The 17891-nt window shown below is 36.8% G+C and overlaps 1 protein-coding gene across 11 annotated transcripts in view; it reads right to left on the reverse strand.

Moving 5' to 3' along the window:
* Positions 1–17891, reverse strand: part of MYO3B (myosin IIIB) — a 213926-nt gene that overhangs the window by 159343 nt on the left and 36692 nt on the right. For 10 of the 11 annotated variants that reach the window (XR_005821290.1, XR_005821291.1, XM_040562175.1 and 7 more), the window contains one exon: positions 7295–7440. Coding sequence is in view for 9 of the 11 variants with exons in the window: in XM_040562175.1 (XP_040418109.1) it covers positions 7295–7440 (146 nt within the window). In the remaining 2 variants the exon portion in view is untranslated. Of the gene's footprint in view, positions 1–7294; positions 7441–11562; positions 12424–17891 lie in introns of those variants that run through there. The other variant, XM_040562183.1, reaches the window with a different exon arrangement.

Raw genomic sequence — 17891 nt, forward strand, 5'->3', positions numbered from 1 at the left:
CACCCATCTTGCTCCTTGGCTTACCTGAATATGGACCTGGGGTTTTAGAATTACATCTTTGCAGAAACCACCTGGTTTCTGCAAAGTGAAGCCCTTCACTTCGATTTTCCCTTTCCTTACCACCATACGATTGAACATATATGCTCAATGGGTAGGGGTACCTACAGAGACAAACTTCTAACTCTCATCAGACTCTGTTCACCAAGGAAGAACCAAGAGGCATTATAAAGCTTTAGAAAAGCTGTGCCAAGAGCCCCTACAATTATGCAGTAAAGAACAGATGAAGGGAGAACAGTAGACATAGTCCTACCTTGACTCAGTAAGGCTTTTAACACAGTTTTCCACAAGAAACTGACAGAGAAGCTGATAACACATGGCCTAGATGAGCAGACAGTGAGTTGGACCAAAAACTGTCTAAATGACCAAGCCCAGAGGGTGGCAATTAGTGATTCAAAGTCTAGTTGGACATCAGTAGTGTGGCATACCCCAGGGGTGAATATTGAGTCCAGTCCTGTCCAGCATCTTCACTAGCGATCAGGTTGATGGGGCAGAATACACCCTCAGCAAGTTTGCTTACAATACAAACCTAGGAGAAGCAACTGATACACCAGGGGGTTGTGCTGCCATCCAGAGGGGAGGAACCTCAATCTCACCTACAGGAGAAGGGAGACAGGTGTCTTCTCCTGCTTTCAGATGAGCAATACTTGACCGATACAGATGAGAGGAAAATTTGATTCAGTTTCTGTTAATATTAGCTGTCAGCGAGCCTAGAAAATTGCTCTAAATTTACCATATTCCTGTGGTAAACAGGATAACAGGGTAAACAGGATGATAAAGAGCCAGATCCTGAAACAAAGGATCTGTACAACATGGTCTAAAATCCTCGCTTTCCACTGGTAAATACCCTTTCCAGACTACAATGTACATTGTTTATCTCCTCTTTGCCATGTTACTTTTCATAGACATAAATTTTCTTTTCAAAATTTCAAATCACTGCTACCTTAAGAGATAACACTGATATGATGTTACACTTCTCACAACATTGTTTGAAGAATTTATGCGTCTATTTTACTTCAAAAAGCTGAGGTCTAATAGTATTTGACAATCTTTTACTTTGTAGTATTTTGCCAAAACAGACACACCTAAGTAGTGGCAGCAGATGGAAGAGGTTAAAAGTATCAACTCCCAAACTACCAACTTTGTTAGGCCCTCTTCCATTCATAATTTAGACCCTTCTGTTGGAGATTTGAAAATATATTCCTAGACAGATGATATGTTAACAGAATCGTTTCATGGTTCAGTGTCTTCTCAGTATGATTTATCACTATCTGTAGGCACTGGAGGTCCCTTTTCAGGAGATTTATGATTTAGATCCAAGAAATCGTTTTGATGAGGGACTATGTTCACATCATTGCAAAACAGAACAATAACATTTTCTCTAAGATAACGCTTCCTTTCTTATTAGCATTTTTAAGAATAAGACTCGGGCATGTAGTATCACAACTGTTTCCAAAACAGTGCACATTCATATAATAAAGTGTTCATGAATGAGAATGGTTTTTAAAATTTCCATTAATCCATGAACACACACCCCCTTCTCTTCCAAATCCACACAATAAATACAAAGATTAGGTCCAGAAGGCTAGTGTCTAATGAAATATCTCACCTAAAATTTAACTGACATTTTCTTCTTCTCTCCATCTTTGCTATTAGATATTCTCTGTAGGACAAGAAAAGAGGTTAACCACTGAAAAATGCTTAAGCATCTGGCCAACAGCACATGCTACGTTATCAAAAATACAAAGTTAACACTTCATATCTTAAAAAACAAACAAAAAAAAAACACAGTATTTTCAGAAATGTTCAGCATCCAGCATCTCCTACTATGAAATAATGGTCAGGTTTTCAGAAGAGTGCAGCACACTGGAGTCACCTATTTTTCATGCCTGACTTCAGACACTCAGTAAATTCTGAGTGTTCACTTGCCCTCTGAAATTCAGTTCTTTTTGAGATAAATTCAATCTCTAATCATGTTTTCTTTTGCTGGACTCAATGAAAAGAAAGCTTTATATTGTTTTGCTCAAACAGATTTCTGGTAGCTGCTAGATGGAATTCTAAGTGTGAGAAACAGCACATGCGTGTCTCTTGTTCAGGACAAGGATCATCACTGTCAGGTCATCAGTGAACATATGTCATCCACATCATACTGCAGGCAGTTAGTAGTTACAGTTTAAAATACACTAAAAATGGAGAACAGGAAGTAACACATCTGTTTGCAGCCTTTCAACTACTGCTATTTATCTATCAGAAGCATTTATGAGCCTTCCACTAGAATTTTCATAATAAAATCCTTACCCCAACCAAGATGGGAGAAGAGAACTGCAAATAAGAAAGAGTAAGTCCTATTCTGACAAGACAGTTGCTGCTCGTGTTGAGGAGATGTAGGAGACAGACAGACATGACTGAGGCCTTGTTATCTAGAATGTCCTGTTAAGAACTATCTTCAGCCAAAAGAAGCACTTTCAGCAGACAGGATCCAGATCAGAGACGAAAGTATCTGAATCTTTGTCCAGCAACACTATAAGGACAGAGATGTTAAAACTACCAGATAAATACAGTTATGAAAGTACAGAGCTAAGAACCTCAGAGCACTGACAGAGAACACAAAAATCAGATATGTTGGTACCAGTTCAGGATTTTCCATGTTACTTCTCTTCTGGACCAGCTGCCAGTCTCATTTGTCAGCTCACAGGGCTGACACTACAAGCCCTGTTGTTTCCTTATAGATACTATCTTGTATAGCAAACTATAAGAAAATCCTAATTTAAACAGTCTTTCAATGAGATATATACCTAGAATGGGATAGAGAGAATGTTTTTAGCAACTAGATACGTTTTTTTCCACTAATGTCCTCTGAAGAGGTGAATGTAAAGTATTTGAAATAGAAATGATAAAGATAATTCTAGATTTAAATGGGCATAAGAGGCCTCCCCTTGCAACAATGCCCAAACATGGCGGGGGGGGGTCCTATGATATATACACACAGACATGCTCCTTTGCAGATCTCTGGTCTGTTCAAACCAGTGCTTTGTACATTCCTGGCTCAGGTTACAGAATTGAGACATGGACCTGTGTTAGTTCGAGGTGATAAGCTAAACAGAAATCTTAAGTTTTAGAATAAAGATTTAATTCCTCGGCAGAGTTTCCTGTGGATTGAAATTTAACTATGCTTTGCTGAGTATTTTATTTTCTAAAGCAATGTCACTCTGACCTTCCCTACTATCGTTCTAACTGCTGTATAGAAAGAATAGAAAACTGTAATTTGTTACCTACTGGAAGAACATTTAGGCTTTGTAACTAGTAACAACTGAATTTACTACCTTATTTTCTTCTTATTTAGAGAATCCAAAAAGCATATCATGTTTGACTACTGTTATCTTTTCCCATTTTCTTGCTTAAAATAGCATAGAAAAAAACATAAAAGCCTAATTGTGTATCATTTGCTAGCACAAGTTGCGTTCAACACAGAAGGACAGAAGGTGCCTCCAGAGATTTTGGGGGTATGTAATTGCTGAGACACAGTACAAAATCATTCATTCATTGGTTGATTCAAACCCTATAAAGTCAAAGTAAACTGCACAGATCTCATTGCACTTCATTTTAGACTAACACCTAGGTCCATAACTCACCAAGTTGATACTCAAAGCCAAGGCTAGTAGCACACCTACTGACTGTCCAGAGAAAAGGCCAACAACTAAACCAACAGAAACTTAACTACTTTAGTTTCCGACATGGGAATGGAGGAATTCTGTGGAAACACACATACAGATTTTATTATCTAGTTTATTATCTATTAACTATCTATTATTATTTAGCAACTAACATTTTACGGTACATTCATGAAAACAGATTATTCACTCATTGGTAATAAAAGTTGTGAAGTATTGAAAAGTTTTCTGCTAATGTAAAGAAATCAGCAGCACAAAAATCAGACCAGTTTAGCACACTGAAAGTAGTATAAATAGAAAAGTACAGATCTATAGTAGCCAAGAATGTAAGAGAACAAGGAAACAATTTCAGGTAACTCTGCCTGAGTGATGTCCAAGTGTCATTTACTGTGAATGGCAATTTCACCCCTTCTTCTTGAAACCAAGGTCAAATCAATCCAATCATCAAAAATTATAATGGGAGAAAACATAGAGAAATCAGATATATGCAGGAAGTCAATAACACATGACATTTATTGTTCATTATTCTCAGTATCTTTTTATGCTTCCAGACAAAATGGAGCTTGACTGTAGGGTACCAAAGTTACACCATCACTAAAATGTGATGTGGTGCCATTTTGTTTTAGTGAATTTAGTACACTAGTAATTGAACAATAGCTGAAACCTGATTTGCCAATTTCACATCAAACCACAAGAAACCACAGCTGAAAGAGGAGTGGTTATTAACAAATTAAATTACATGTCTCTGTCAAAAAGTAGAGTATGGGCTCATACACAAAGCTGGAGTTACATAAGGCTATATCCTGACACAGAAGTGATAGAATCCCAGAATTAGAAATGTGCACCTTCAGCTCCACTGAACTCCAATAGTAATGTGGCTTGAACGGCAAATGGCTGTTCTAACACAACTTCAGAAACTGCTAATGGTGACTTCCCAGTTGAAAGCAAAGCCTAGCTGAACAAGTTCTCCATTCTCACTATACCCCTAAGGTGCAGTAAGCTCCAGGCTTCAGTTGAGTGCCGCTGTCACCATCATGTACTGACAGCAGTCAGATGAGTGAGCCCTTCCTTCATCTCACCAGATGTGCAGAATTATGGCTTGATTTAAACCTCTGGTGGAGGTTTAAACCCCATCCTCTTATAAGGCAGCCAAAGTTTATCAAACACAGCTAGCAAGTGGCACACAAAAATAAAAGGAGGGAGTTCTTCCAACAAAAAATAGCTAAACTGTAGACATCCTTGCTACTACACGTTATTGTAGTCAAGAAATTGTATTGAATAAATTCAGAGATGAGAAACCCATGCTGGGATACTAACTGCCTGAAATGACCAACTGGCTTAACATTTGCATTTACAATCATGATATTATCATGAAAGCAAAAAGTGTAAAGATGCCAGATCTCTGAACTTTGAGGATTTGAGATTGAACTGTCTTGGAAGGTCAGCTGCAATATAGTAGATTACTTCTAAACTGTCAAACTACTATAAGAGGGTGTCCTAGTTTCAGCTGGGATACAGTTAATTTTCTTCCTAGTAGCTGGTATGGTGCCATGTTTTGGATTTAGGATGAAAATAATGTTGATAACATGCTGATGTTTTTGTTGTTGTTGAACAGTGCTGCCCTCGGGGTGCACAGGAAGCTGGGAGGGGACACAGCCAGGACCGGTGACCCAGACTGGCCAAAGGGATGTCCCACACCCTGTGGCATCCTGCTGAACAACAGCACTGGTGGGGTTGGCTGGGTGGGGGGGGAACAGGCTCAGGGACAGGCTGAGCAACTGTTGGCAGGTGGTGAGCAACTGCATTGTGAATCACTTCTTTTGTATATTCTATTATTATCATTATTATTATTGATGTTGTTTTTCCCTACCTTTTGTGTCCTATTAAACTGTCTTTATCTCAACCCATGAGTTTTACTTTTTTCCCCCCAATTCTCTCCCACATCCCACTGGGGAGAAGCGAGCAAATGGCTATATGGTGCTTAGTTGCCTGCTGGGTTAAACCACAACAGAGAAGAATGCACTTTCTGGTCATATTTACTCTCTCTCAGAATTGACTTCAAACAAGAGCCAGGAGAGAAGCTCTGTCTCCCATACCCCTGTCCCTTACGCCACTCAACACTCCTCATGGTCCATTTTATCTAACATGAATGCAGTAACCAGTAGCAGAGCATAGCTATAGCTCATAAAACACAGAGCAGAGGGAAATCCCTTGACTTATAAGTATAAAAGACTTCTACCATTCTATTAAGTAAATGTACCCATTATTTATTTCATCAAAACAGATAATTCATATTGGTCTTGCTAAGTTATAAGGAGATGCAACAGCAAATAGGCATAGAGAGAAACTATAGACAGAAATCAAAGCCCCCATAAGCCTTATTCTACGTATCATCCTATTGTTTGCTGTTACTTTATACCATTGATATGACTTCTGTCCTCTCAAGCTGTTTTGAGCACTGATAAAATTTATAGATATTGCTTTAGTAATCTGAAGCTTCCCTCACTGCCCTAATTGCCAGGATCTGTTTTGCACTTGTGCAAAGGACACAAGATGAACTGCTGCTTCAGTATGAATAATTTTGGAAAGAGTGTTGGCAGTTCATGTCTGAGCTGGGGAGAAGGAGATAACTATATGATGCAGAACCCAGCACAACTGCATCTGCATATAAATAGACTTAATCAGAAATGCAAATTGCAATCAGAAGAAATTTTAAAAGCCCATGATAACTGAGCAGATAACAAAAGGTCAAACTCTCATATAGCTGAAGGTTTTAAACTGTTATCAGTCAGTGGCAATTCTTTGTTTACAAGCAAAATGTAGAAAAGACAAGTACATGCCAGTCTGTAGCCAATGGCAGACGAATTCTTGATATATTTCTCCTATTAACACAACTGTTCTTTTTGTTAAACCCTATTTTACACTGTTAATCAACTTATTCAGGAAGCATCAATGAAATGAGAACAAAATGAAAGCAAAAGCAGTCATCATGAAGTAATGCAGTTAATTTACATGACCACACACGGAAGCAATTTCTATCCTCTTTTCATATCCATGTGTGAGGATCCAGATTGTCAAATCTTACCATTCTTGGGTAAATGAAAAAATAAATGACGACTACTGTTTGCTGAAATTGACAGACTGTTTCATAGTATTGTCAAAATTGCGTGTTTTTCTTCCACAGTAAAAGCAGCCTAAGACTCTACAAGAATAACACTGAAAAATATTATTCAACATTTTCAAATGTTGGCTTCTTCCTCTTTTGGGAAAAAAAAAATAAATAGTAGCTAAGAAGAACACATTTGAAGAAAGGTACCTAGATATTATATGATTTTACTTTCTAAAATGAGAATATAATAAATGTTATTATACATCATTTCAAGGTGGTCTAACCATAAATTGTTGTAGAAGTCAGGCTGAAAAAAAAAGTCTTAACATTACATCTTTTTAATGTGTTTTCTTATGAGAGATTCTTAGGATTTGAAGCAAAGATGTTTACCAAATATTTCTTTCACCTGACTAGGTTGAACAAACTAGTGAGCAAAGAGAGCCATCTAGTGTCATACCTTGGAATTTTAAAAAGGGTTTTCACCGGATGCATGTCAAATAAAGGAGGGTCTCCATCCCCCAGCTCAATAGCTGTTATTCCCAAGGACCATACGTCACATCGAGCATCATATGAGTAATCATACTGCTGTTCACAAGCAATGACCTATCAGAAAAAAAAAAAAGGAAAACAATGCATTAACATAATGCACAATTCAGGCCATCCTAGTATGACACATGACTCCACTGAGTCATGTCTAAAATCCTAAATAGCTTTCAAATGCTTATCTTTGCCTGTATATCCCAGCCAGGAAAAATCCCACAAAATGTAACAATAAAATAGAACTTCTCTTAGTTTTTTTGTTTTCCTTTTATTTATTTATTTTTTTAATATGGTAAGCTCTGTGGAATACTTCAGATATTGATACAAAGAAATACACTCTACTAAATTCTGGTTTTGAAAGCACTTCCTACAGAAACCAATGCAATAGCAGAGAATACTATTGATGTTATTCTTACTAACTTCTATGACTATTCATGAAGATAGACTGATTTGCACAGCTGTTTTTTAGATAAGAATGTTCCATGAATCATTCCTGCCAATTTTGGTTTGTTTGTTTGTCCTTACTAGGTTTGAGTAGTTTAAAAAAAAAAAAAAATCTTAATTAATATATCATGTACCTTGTCTAAGACAAATTGAAGTTAACAGGAATCTTTCCTTGGACATCACCAGAATTTTGTATCACAAACCTAATGCAGACTACCAGTTAACTAATTGTTTGCATTGTAACCAGAAGCTAACCATTAGATACAACCTGGAAACAATTCTGCATTTGAACATGAGATTCAAACTCAAGTTTAAATTTAGCCTTTATCTTTGCAACAGACCCAAGCAAAAAATCACAGCTTCATTGCCTTTCATTCTATCATGATTTGGAATTCTGTCTCAAGTTCACCTTCTCAAATTTAACCAATTATATGAACTGCTTTGAAAATGTCAGATCCCTGCATATTGCTAATATCTACTTCTGTGATTTTTCCTTAAAGTCTTAAATATTGTTGCCAATTTGTACTTGAGATAACCAGAAACTTCTGATAGCATGTCCCAGGATGGCTGTATCTGTGTTCCTATAAAAGGGTTTTGTTTGTTTGTTTGTTTTAAACTTGTGTTACTTCCAAGTTCTGTGTTAGGGCTTCAGTTTAGGACAGTGCTTTGCAGCTTTGCAGAGTAAAACCTGCAAATCAGCATCCCAGGTAGCTGCTGGCAGACAGTCACTCAGAGCCTCCTCTAAGAAAATCTTTCCTGAAGAAGATCCTGATTAGAAACCAAGCTCTCAAATACTTTCTCCATAAACTCCCCTAACAGGGGTGCTCCAGGTTCTATTCAACATGCCCATAGGGCCTGCCCATCTTTTACTCTGGAACTCATGACCCCATCACTTACTTTATCAGAAATCAGGGGTGTTGTAAATACTATTTAAAATACTACAGCAATGCATATGATTTTTTTTTGGGGGGGGGGGGGAGGGGGCAGTTAGTCACTAGTTAATTCCCTTCTCATCAACAGAATGTCTTGAGTGAAAGCTCTGAAATATTTCTTAGTTCCTCAGAGAGTTCATTATAACCTCAATTTCATCCCAGAAATTCCTCATCTCTTGAAAAAGACGAGTTTTACAGTGCAATAGGCAGATGCTATGAAACTCAATAAGTCAGCTTTAAACCACCACTCTCATTTCAGAAGCCTACATGATAATTTCATTTCCTTATACCATGCCTTAAAGAGAAGGAAAAGAAATGAAATTTGTTGTAGAAACTTGTAAGAAAGTCAGTGTGGAGATCCATCAGCAATATTGAAATAACTTGTTCTAGAGACACCACACTTGGCATTGGCTGGAATTTCCTTCAATGCAGTTTTCCCCAGAGGTTGGAAGGGATACTTGTGTTTCTTGATTGTTTGTTTCTTTATACAGTTCCCAAAGCATCTGCATAGCCATGGACACTTTAAAAAAAAAAGTCATGCAAGTCTGCTTCCAAGGTCATGACTCAGAGAAAGCTGAAAGTGGCTTATCCATATGTGACTAATGAAATGCACTTCCTTTTTTAATACATGAATAATATTTATCTGCTTGTCTGAAAAACCTCTAGAGCCCATCTCCTCACAGTGACTATCTCAATAGTTGCCTGGTTCTCATAATTGTGCTGAGTCCTTTGCAAATACTTGGCTATTTGTTCTCAAACTTTATGAGGCAGATGAATATATTCTTGTTTTCCAGGGAAGGAAAAGAAGCATCTGGTCAAGGTCACACTGGACATTAGCAGCAGCGCCAGGAACATAGCTGAGGTCTCCTACATTCAAAGACACCACCACTTTTTACTCTATAAGCACACTAAATCGCTTCTAAGTACAGGCCAATGGCAAAACTTGCTATGTATCTCAGTCTTAGAAAGTTTAACAAGCTACACCAAAACAATATGAGCATCAAAGGGCTTTGCATTCATGATGGATGATGAAGAGAAGGTATACTGGCACTGTTGGTTAAAAAAGAAAAAACAAGTCTTTGAGTTTCTCTCAGCATCACAATATATTAGATATCAAACAAAGGGAAAAGAATGAATAAAGCATCTCTGGATGCCCCGGGCTCCACCACTAACAGCCACACCTTCAGTACATACAGCACATGGTGGTAAAATGACACTACTGCAAAATGCTGGCACTAAACACTGTCAGATTCTCCTCTGTTCTAGTAACAGAGCCTGAAATGATTGTTTTAGAAAAATATTCCCCTTAATTTACATTCTCTTTGTTTCCAAAAATTCAGCCAAGGGACTTTGCTACCAAGTACCTTTCAGACAGTTAGCATGGGTACAGCGAAATCAGCCTCACAGAAAATGTACAAAATGAACTGCTTTTCTGACACTGCATATGCAGCGTGTAGATGGCTTTAATGATCGCTGTGGTTTGAAATAAGTTTTAAATTTCTGTGGAACTTATTATGAGAATCTTACCATCTTATGCACCACTTATAGAAGCACCAGTGGTGCTAATTTTAATTTTCAAAGCAAGAGTCTGATTTTACAACTTTTTCCTTGATGAAAGATCTAGATGGAGAGTTCGCTTTATATGTTGGATAGCAGAGACCACTACCTCAAAACAAAGTCTAAATAAGAAACAGTTCTCTCAGTCAGAGTTTACGAGCTAAGTCCTCGGGAATGCCCCAGTTCTGTCTTGCCTTTAAAACCACTGGAAATCCCTGAAGAGCACAACTCTCTGAAAGCCAAATAAAAAAGGAAGAATACCATTGACTTATCCTTTATTATGTTCCTGTCTCTACAGGGAACTCAGAGAGACTTATTTTTTGGGACCATCTGTCCTTTTCAGTCAGAGCTCTGGAGCTCAAACTGCCTCTCAGCTTCCGAGGCTCTGCTGATTCCTGCTCTGCCCAGCGGGGTGTGAAGGCAGACAGCCTGGAAGAAATGATCTGAAACTGAAAAACACGCTACTTCCTTTCTCTACCTTGTGCAAAGACTTCATCACATCTGTACCTATTTTATATCCAGCAAAATCCTCCCTTGCTGGTACAAGCAAAAAAGAAGAGGCAGTTTGCTTCCCCATGCAGCAGCGGATGATGTAGTTAATCTTGAGATTTGCCAGTGAATGCCATGGGAATAAGCACCAAGTCCTGCACTTTGGCACAGACTGGTTACGTGCACACAGCAGCCCAGGTTGCTAAGGAGACAGACCGTCACCTTTTGTACTAGTTGTAATTTCATCATGGTTTCACACCCAGCCATACAGCATTAGGATGGAAAACACCTTAACATCACACAGAGAAACAGACAATAGGATGGTAGTTGTCAATACCGTTTCTGTTGAGGGTCAAAGTCAGAGTGAGGTGGGGGGCAAATCACCGGTCTGCCAAAAACAGCACATAAATGAATCAGTCACACAAACTGGAGGGCATTTCGAGAAGCCGGTGATTAGGCATTCTGTGCAATTTATAACATCTACAGAAATACACAACAGTTCACTCCCTGACAAGAAGATTTTCTACTGAAGGATATAATTCTACTTGTTTTGAAATCATTGCAAATATTTTTTTGAACTTCAGCAGGTGCACAAGCAGATCATGGGGTGGATGTAAAAGAGGCAAAACAGATAATACAGAGAACTAGCTGTTATTTGTACACTGGACATACTGCTTATGGGCAGAAAGTAATCTATACTACATATGTTCATATTCACATATGTTCAGCTGAAGCAAAATACATCAAACCTTTCAAAGCTTACCTGGAATTATTAGAAGTGAACTTACTTCCATTTTGCCTCTGTACAGTCAATGCACGTACAAAGGACAGCTGCAAGCACACACAATACAGTAGACTGATAATAACAGTACAGATCTGCTACCTGGAGACAACCGCTACACAATTAGCTCTGGTGACCCACCAGCAGAAGCAGCTCTGCAGTTAAAATGTTGATGCTCCTGAAGAAAGGCTGTGCTGTTCTCAGCTGCCGTAGCTAACTAAGCAGCTTATGAGGTGTGTGAGCACAATGCTAAAAGCAGAGCACTGCATATGACAAATAAATGTGGCACAAAATACTTACCCTTGCTGCAAGGAGAACAAAACTGCTAAGTATGAAAATCAAAATAAACCAACCGAATTTCTGCTTTCCACCTGACACTATGTAATCCAACTTAATTTATCTAGATGGTAAATATACAATTGAATATTGTTATAAATCCTATGTTCTCAAAAACAAAAATACATCACAACTCTTTCACCATAGCATTTAGCAGCACTGGAGATATTGAATTATCCAGACCAAAGTTCATATATATGTACTTATGGTATAATATATGTAGATTTGTCTATGTAAATACACATGTATTTGTATTTCCCCTATCCACCCCTCAAGCACATTTACACTATTAAAACAAGAGCAAATTTGCGGCTGAAATTGGTTCCATATTCCCCATCGTCTTATTTGTATTTCAATTCCTTATTTATGACTGTCATTCAAATTTCTATCAGAAAACAGTATATTGTTTAAAGTGTTCCCAAAATAAAAAGCAATTAATATTTAAATAATTTGCATTAGTAATTATTTCAATTAATGTTGATCCACTGAAAATTATAGATAAAGTAATCAATTATGTTTTTGAACAGCTGTGAATAAGTGATTTTTATTTTTACCTCACCCAAGCCAAACATTCCTGAGACCATTAGACTGCCCTGACAGAGCTAGATCTGTAGGGAAATGGAGTACCTCTTATTAAACCAACTGATACAGAAAGGAAAAAAGATCAACTTTTGAGCACACAACTGTTTTGCTTTATACCATGAAAATTAAGAAAGGGGAAAAATAACCAAGGCAAAAACTAACATTTATTTATTTGCTTCCTAAAAGTCTGTGTTCCCAAAAATATATCACGCCAGTCAAGTCTCAGAAGGTGGCACATTAGAGTCACAGGCATTTCAGTTATTTGTGGCCATTTAGAGACCTAACTCTATCCCATGCTCTGTCACTGACCTGCTATAAATATTTCACTTTTGTGTCCCTCCTTTCTTCCACCCAGTCTTGCTCCAATGGTTTCCACCGTTTTTTCTTCCCTGTTTTCTTACACTTAAGGTGTAGCAGTTTCTCTCTGGCATGCCTATACCACTTACCACGTGCCACAAGACCAAACTCAAAGCCAGTGCTGAATTCCAATAAAATATCTCATGTTCCTAAAAATAATTTCTAACACTGTCCCACTGCTTTAACCTCCAGAAAGCAGGGTTGTTATTTCAGAACACGTATCAAGTAGAAAATTCCTTTACACCCTACACTTAACATACTACCATAAATACAGTAATGATATCAACAAGAATTGTTCAAATCACAATGTAGCAAACATCATTCATACGATTCTTCATATAAAACATTTATTTTTTTCCCCACTAAATCTGTGGGATTTTCAAGAATTTCACAATTAATCCTTACACTAGATAAACACAAAATTCTGTAGAAGCAGCTGAAATTTTCTCTATGCCTACCTGTGAAGTTTCTCCCTGAAACTGAATGGTGATTTTTTATTACTATTTTTGAGTGCACATTTTTTAATATTTTAATATTTTCTATCTTATGTTACCTACTGTAATTCACAAAATTAAAAAAAAAAAGTAGTTACAGTTAATTCAGTAACATCTTAAAAGCTGCAAGAGAACAGTTGTTGCACATTTTTGGAAGATGTTAAGAGGAAATATTTTCAACATTATCCTTATTAAAATCAGAGAGTATATTGTTCCTTATGTTTCTTTATCACAACACGCACATACTGTTTCACTGTACAACTGTTTTTAAATGTCTTTCAGGCAGAAAAGTGTATATATATTCTTGAAATCTATTTATGCTATCTAAGGTGTGAATTCCTCCAGTTCATTATAAATCAGCGTTTACAAAAATGCCACACTTAGTTGGCATTTAAAGGCATAGTGAAAATGTGCACATCAGAAGAGCTAATTTTAGCTAATAAGGAAATACAGCAAAGAGACCTAGAGCTATTAACAGGATGGTGACCTTGAGTCCTATGAGGTAAGCAAAGAGCTGTCAACTAAGATAGACTGAAGTATGGCGAAATGAGAATATATTCAATAGTTTCAGGGGAATGTATCACTGTACTTGTTTATTTAGAGTTAATTAAAAAGATAAGCCCAGGTTAGTGATGACATTATATTTTCTACATTATTTTTCCAACTCAGTATTTAACTATGCAAGATGTATTTACTATTAAATGTTTATGTGCTGTGTTGTTTTGGTTTTTTTTCAAATTTTTTTCATGTTTCCTACAATAGAAAGGTAAATAAGAGGTAAGTAAGAGAAATCAGCTCTAATCTACAGCTTCCAAAAGAAAGCTGGTTTTGGTCCAGATTCTAAAGCCTGAATATAGCCCTTACTTTAATGAATACTGACTTCAATAGAAAAGCTGTTGTGAGTATTCACAAATGAGATTTTTCTCTTTATATATTTTTCTGCAATACTACAGATATCTTTTTAGTGCTATTTATTTTTCATACTAGTTTGGTTACCTTTTCTCTAGGTCATGCAGAAACAGTTTCATACTGAATGCAAATATTATTCATTGTTTCAGTATTACACTTATTTCACACACATATGAACAGATTTAAAGATTAAAAAAAAAAAACACAAAGGAACACTGGGGGAAAAAAAATTAAGCTAGTCACCTATTGTTCTGACACTCCAGATATTTATTCTGATGCTCAGATGAAATCAGTTTTATCCCCAGAAATATGCATTGATTCAGGAGGGAAAAGGAAAATAATCTGTTGTTTCTGCGGCAGTCTGGCCGGTTATTACTTCATCTTCTCAGGACAGTAACAAATACCCAAAGTACAGAGTTGACACAGCTTTAAATAATAGTGTGACATCTGAAATCTCTCAGAAATCAATAGCAAAATAGAGCCAAAATTTTACCTCTGATGAACTCATTATTATGGAACTCATATGATACCTTTAACAATGTCGGATCTCTTTCCTACTGTTGTGTGTCATATTTCAAAATGTAATTCTTTAAAGGATCAACTACGTTCTAAATTCATTTCTTTCAAACAATAAATATATACGTACCATGTCATTTTCTAGCAGTTATCAATAAAATATAACATTGCATTCTTTGTGTTTTTAAATTGCCTTCGGCATCTCTTCAGTTCTGTCTGTCTTCAATGATCTTTTTCTATTTCTGTTTCCAAAACTAGATTTGGGCCAAAGAAAAGGTACAGATTCTAACTGCGTTTGTTTCAAAAGTCAAGTTTAGTTTCAAGGGTCTAAATGGCTGGATCGTGATAGCATTAAGAAACTAAAACGTGAACTGGGACATCAGAAGCAAGTATGGTGGTTTGCTTTTGTGATATTTCAATTACTCATGAAAAAGAAAATTTGCAATTTAATTCTGACTTGGTTTTATCCAGTTCTGCAATGAAGGTTGAAAACAAGACATGCTGAGATTTGGAACGAGGGATGTAAAGGCAGTTTTGTTCAGAAGTTTCAAATCTGGTTCCTCCTGGTAGCATTCAACATAAATTACTTCACCATAATAGCAGCAGCCTTCAGGTAACCTCAGGTGTTTGGCAATAGGGAGCTTTAAATCACTACAGTACTTAAACAATTCTGCCTTACTTATCTTTTTTTTTTTTTGGCTTGACTGTACTCAGTGTTCCAATTTCTACATGTCTATGTTTGTAAGTGTGAGACAATACTAATTAGGTTAAACAGCAACAATTGATTTTCTGTGAGTCTACTTTAAAGCTTCTCTATCCTTGCCAAGTTCATCACTTGCTTCCGCACTGTTTTCTCTATGTTTGCGTTTTCAGCAACTTTTTGGTTAATCCTGTGCTCTGCTCAAAACAAATGCTCAAGGACAAATCTTTTTGATCTGTCTTGTTACTGCTATTCAAGTCTCAGTCATCAGAAGAAAAAAAAAAAAAAAAAAAGAGAGAGAGCCCTCTAAGATGTCCCAGTCACTCACAACAGTTAAACTGCTGCTTTTCATGCTGACCAGCAAGAACACGGAGCTGAACAGGCCACCTTATGCCTCAGCCACTGCTATTTTCTTATGATCTTTTGCTATTGCAGGTACCACATTGTATAATCTCTTTGATGCATCTTGCACACCTGAGCTTAAAACATGACGTTTTTCCTTGTTATACAGACTACTCCTTATCCAAGCTTATCTAGTAATTTTTGTTTCCAGCATACTTGTGTCCTGCTTATATCCAGTTATTCATTCATATCTGAATATTTTCCTGTGGTTTACCACAGCTTCACTTCACAAGGTTCATTTCTCTGAAACACTCCTGTAGGCTCTTCTTTCAAGGCAGGCTTTTTCATCTTCCCTCTCTATTTTTCCTTCAGATCAAGTCCATCTTTCTCGCTGTTATGTGAGATGAAGTCCCATGATGGACTTATGCATTGACTGGGGCTCCTGTGTTTCACATGACAGTGAAAGTCCAATTAAAAATAAATAAATAAATAAATCCTAGTCTTCATGCTTTTTATTTTGCTGATTACTAACATTTTTTTCCTGTCCTTTAAGGTATTTTTGGATTTGACATAGATTCTATCCTATGTCAAAACCTTTAGGCAGAAAGATTTTTGTGACTCTTGAGTGCTTTTCTAGTTTTTACCGATCTTAGCACAGTTTCACCTAGAAATCACTGTTCCTAAAAAGCTGCTACCTAGGCAGAGTTTTTCAGCTTTTTTTTTTCCCAGTTCTAAGCCTTCATATTTTGCATAAAAATTTGGCTGCACTTATTTTTAAAATACCAGAAAAGTCTCCCTAGAAGTAAGGTAAACTGCACTTCACACAACAGTTGAAATAGGTGATTCATACGAACACAAAGAAAGCAACTGTATGACTTGAGCACGTGTTACAACAACTGGTCATTTAAAAGCTATTTCAACAACAGCTTAACAGGCTGAGCACTCTGCAGCTGTTTTGCAGATTGGTGCACCTACGAAACCTGCTCAGTGTGGCTCACACTAGCATGCAAATGTGACTATGCTTTATAGCACTGGGTTGGTGATTTTGACAAATCTTTTCAGAAAACAGGAAGGATTTAAAGCTAGCCCTATTCCAATTTTGATGTGCTATGCACATAACATTCATTGGTTATAAGCATGTCGTATTTTCTGATCATATCTATCTCAAAGTCTCTGCTTATTCCTGTGGGTTTTTACCTTACGTTAAGAATAAATACTTGCAAGCAGGACGAAAAATAAATTTGGTATGATTGCTGCCTTTGATTGCAATTACTGAAGCAAGACAGTACTGAAGAAAAAACTTCTAATAATCTGAGTTCAATAAAATATTTCATAATATGTCCATTCTTGTGTGTTTTATAAAGAGGAGTATTCTTTAAAGGTTTCAGAATGTCTTCAGTGAAGGTGATTCCATAAATAATGCTTGCACAGTGGTTTCTAAGGTATCTTGTGTCTCCTTTGTGACGTAAACTGGTTGTTATGGAGATGGTAAAATATCAACCATTCTTTGTGAGACTGTGCAAGATCAATTTTGGATCTGTTACAGCAGCTTCTTTTCTATGCTCAGCTGTAATCAGCCTTCCTTACCAAGAGAAAGGGATGTATAAAAAATATAAAGTATTTTAAAACAAACAAACGTTTACACAACACTTTAAACTGTTTGATGTACAGAAATAGACCTGTGTGCACTTGTAACATGCAAATTTCATCCCAAATTCAAATAAGATTAATGGCCTTCAACATAAATGAGGCTACTACTGTTATTTAGGTTTAAGAGCATACAAAAAATCAGACCACTCCCTTTTCATCCCTTATTTTTTTTTAATTTCATAAGCTGTATCATATAAAAATATATTTCTTACAGAGGGGAGGACAAAGATTAACGACTTTATATCTTAAAATCTTTAATTAGTTGGATATCTAATTAACCCCAAATTTACTGAAAGTACATAAGGGACTTTTTTTTCAAGTGTGTTATAACTCTCTTGAGCTTCATGAAATAGACGATAAAGGGTTATGCCTGGAGAAAATTATATAAAAAATACAGTCTAAGACCATTGGCTAGGACCTCCATA

The sequence above is a fragment of the Cygnus olor genome, chromosome 6, assembly GCF_009769625.2.
Source record: "Cygnus olor isolate bCygOlo1 chromosome 6, bCygOlo1.pri.v2, whole genome shotgun sequence".
Taxonomy (NCBI): Eukaryota; Metazoa; Chordata; class Aves; order Anseriformes; family Anatidae; genus Cygnus; species Cygnus olor.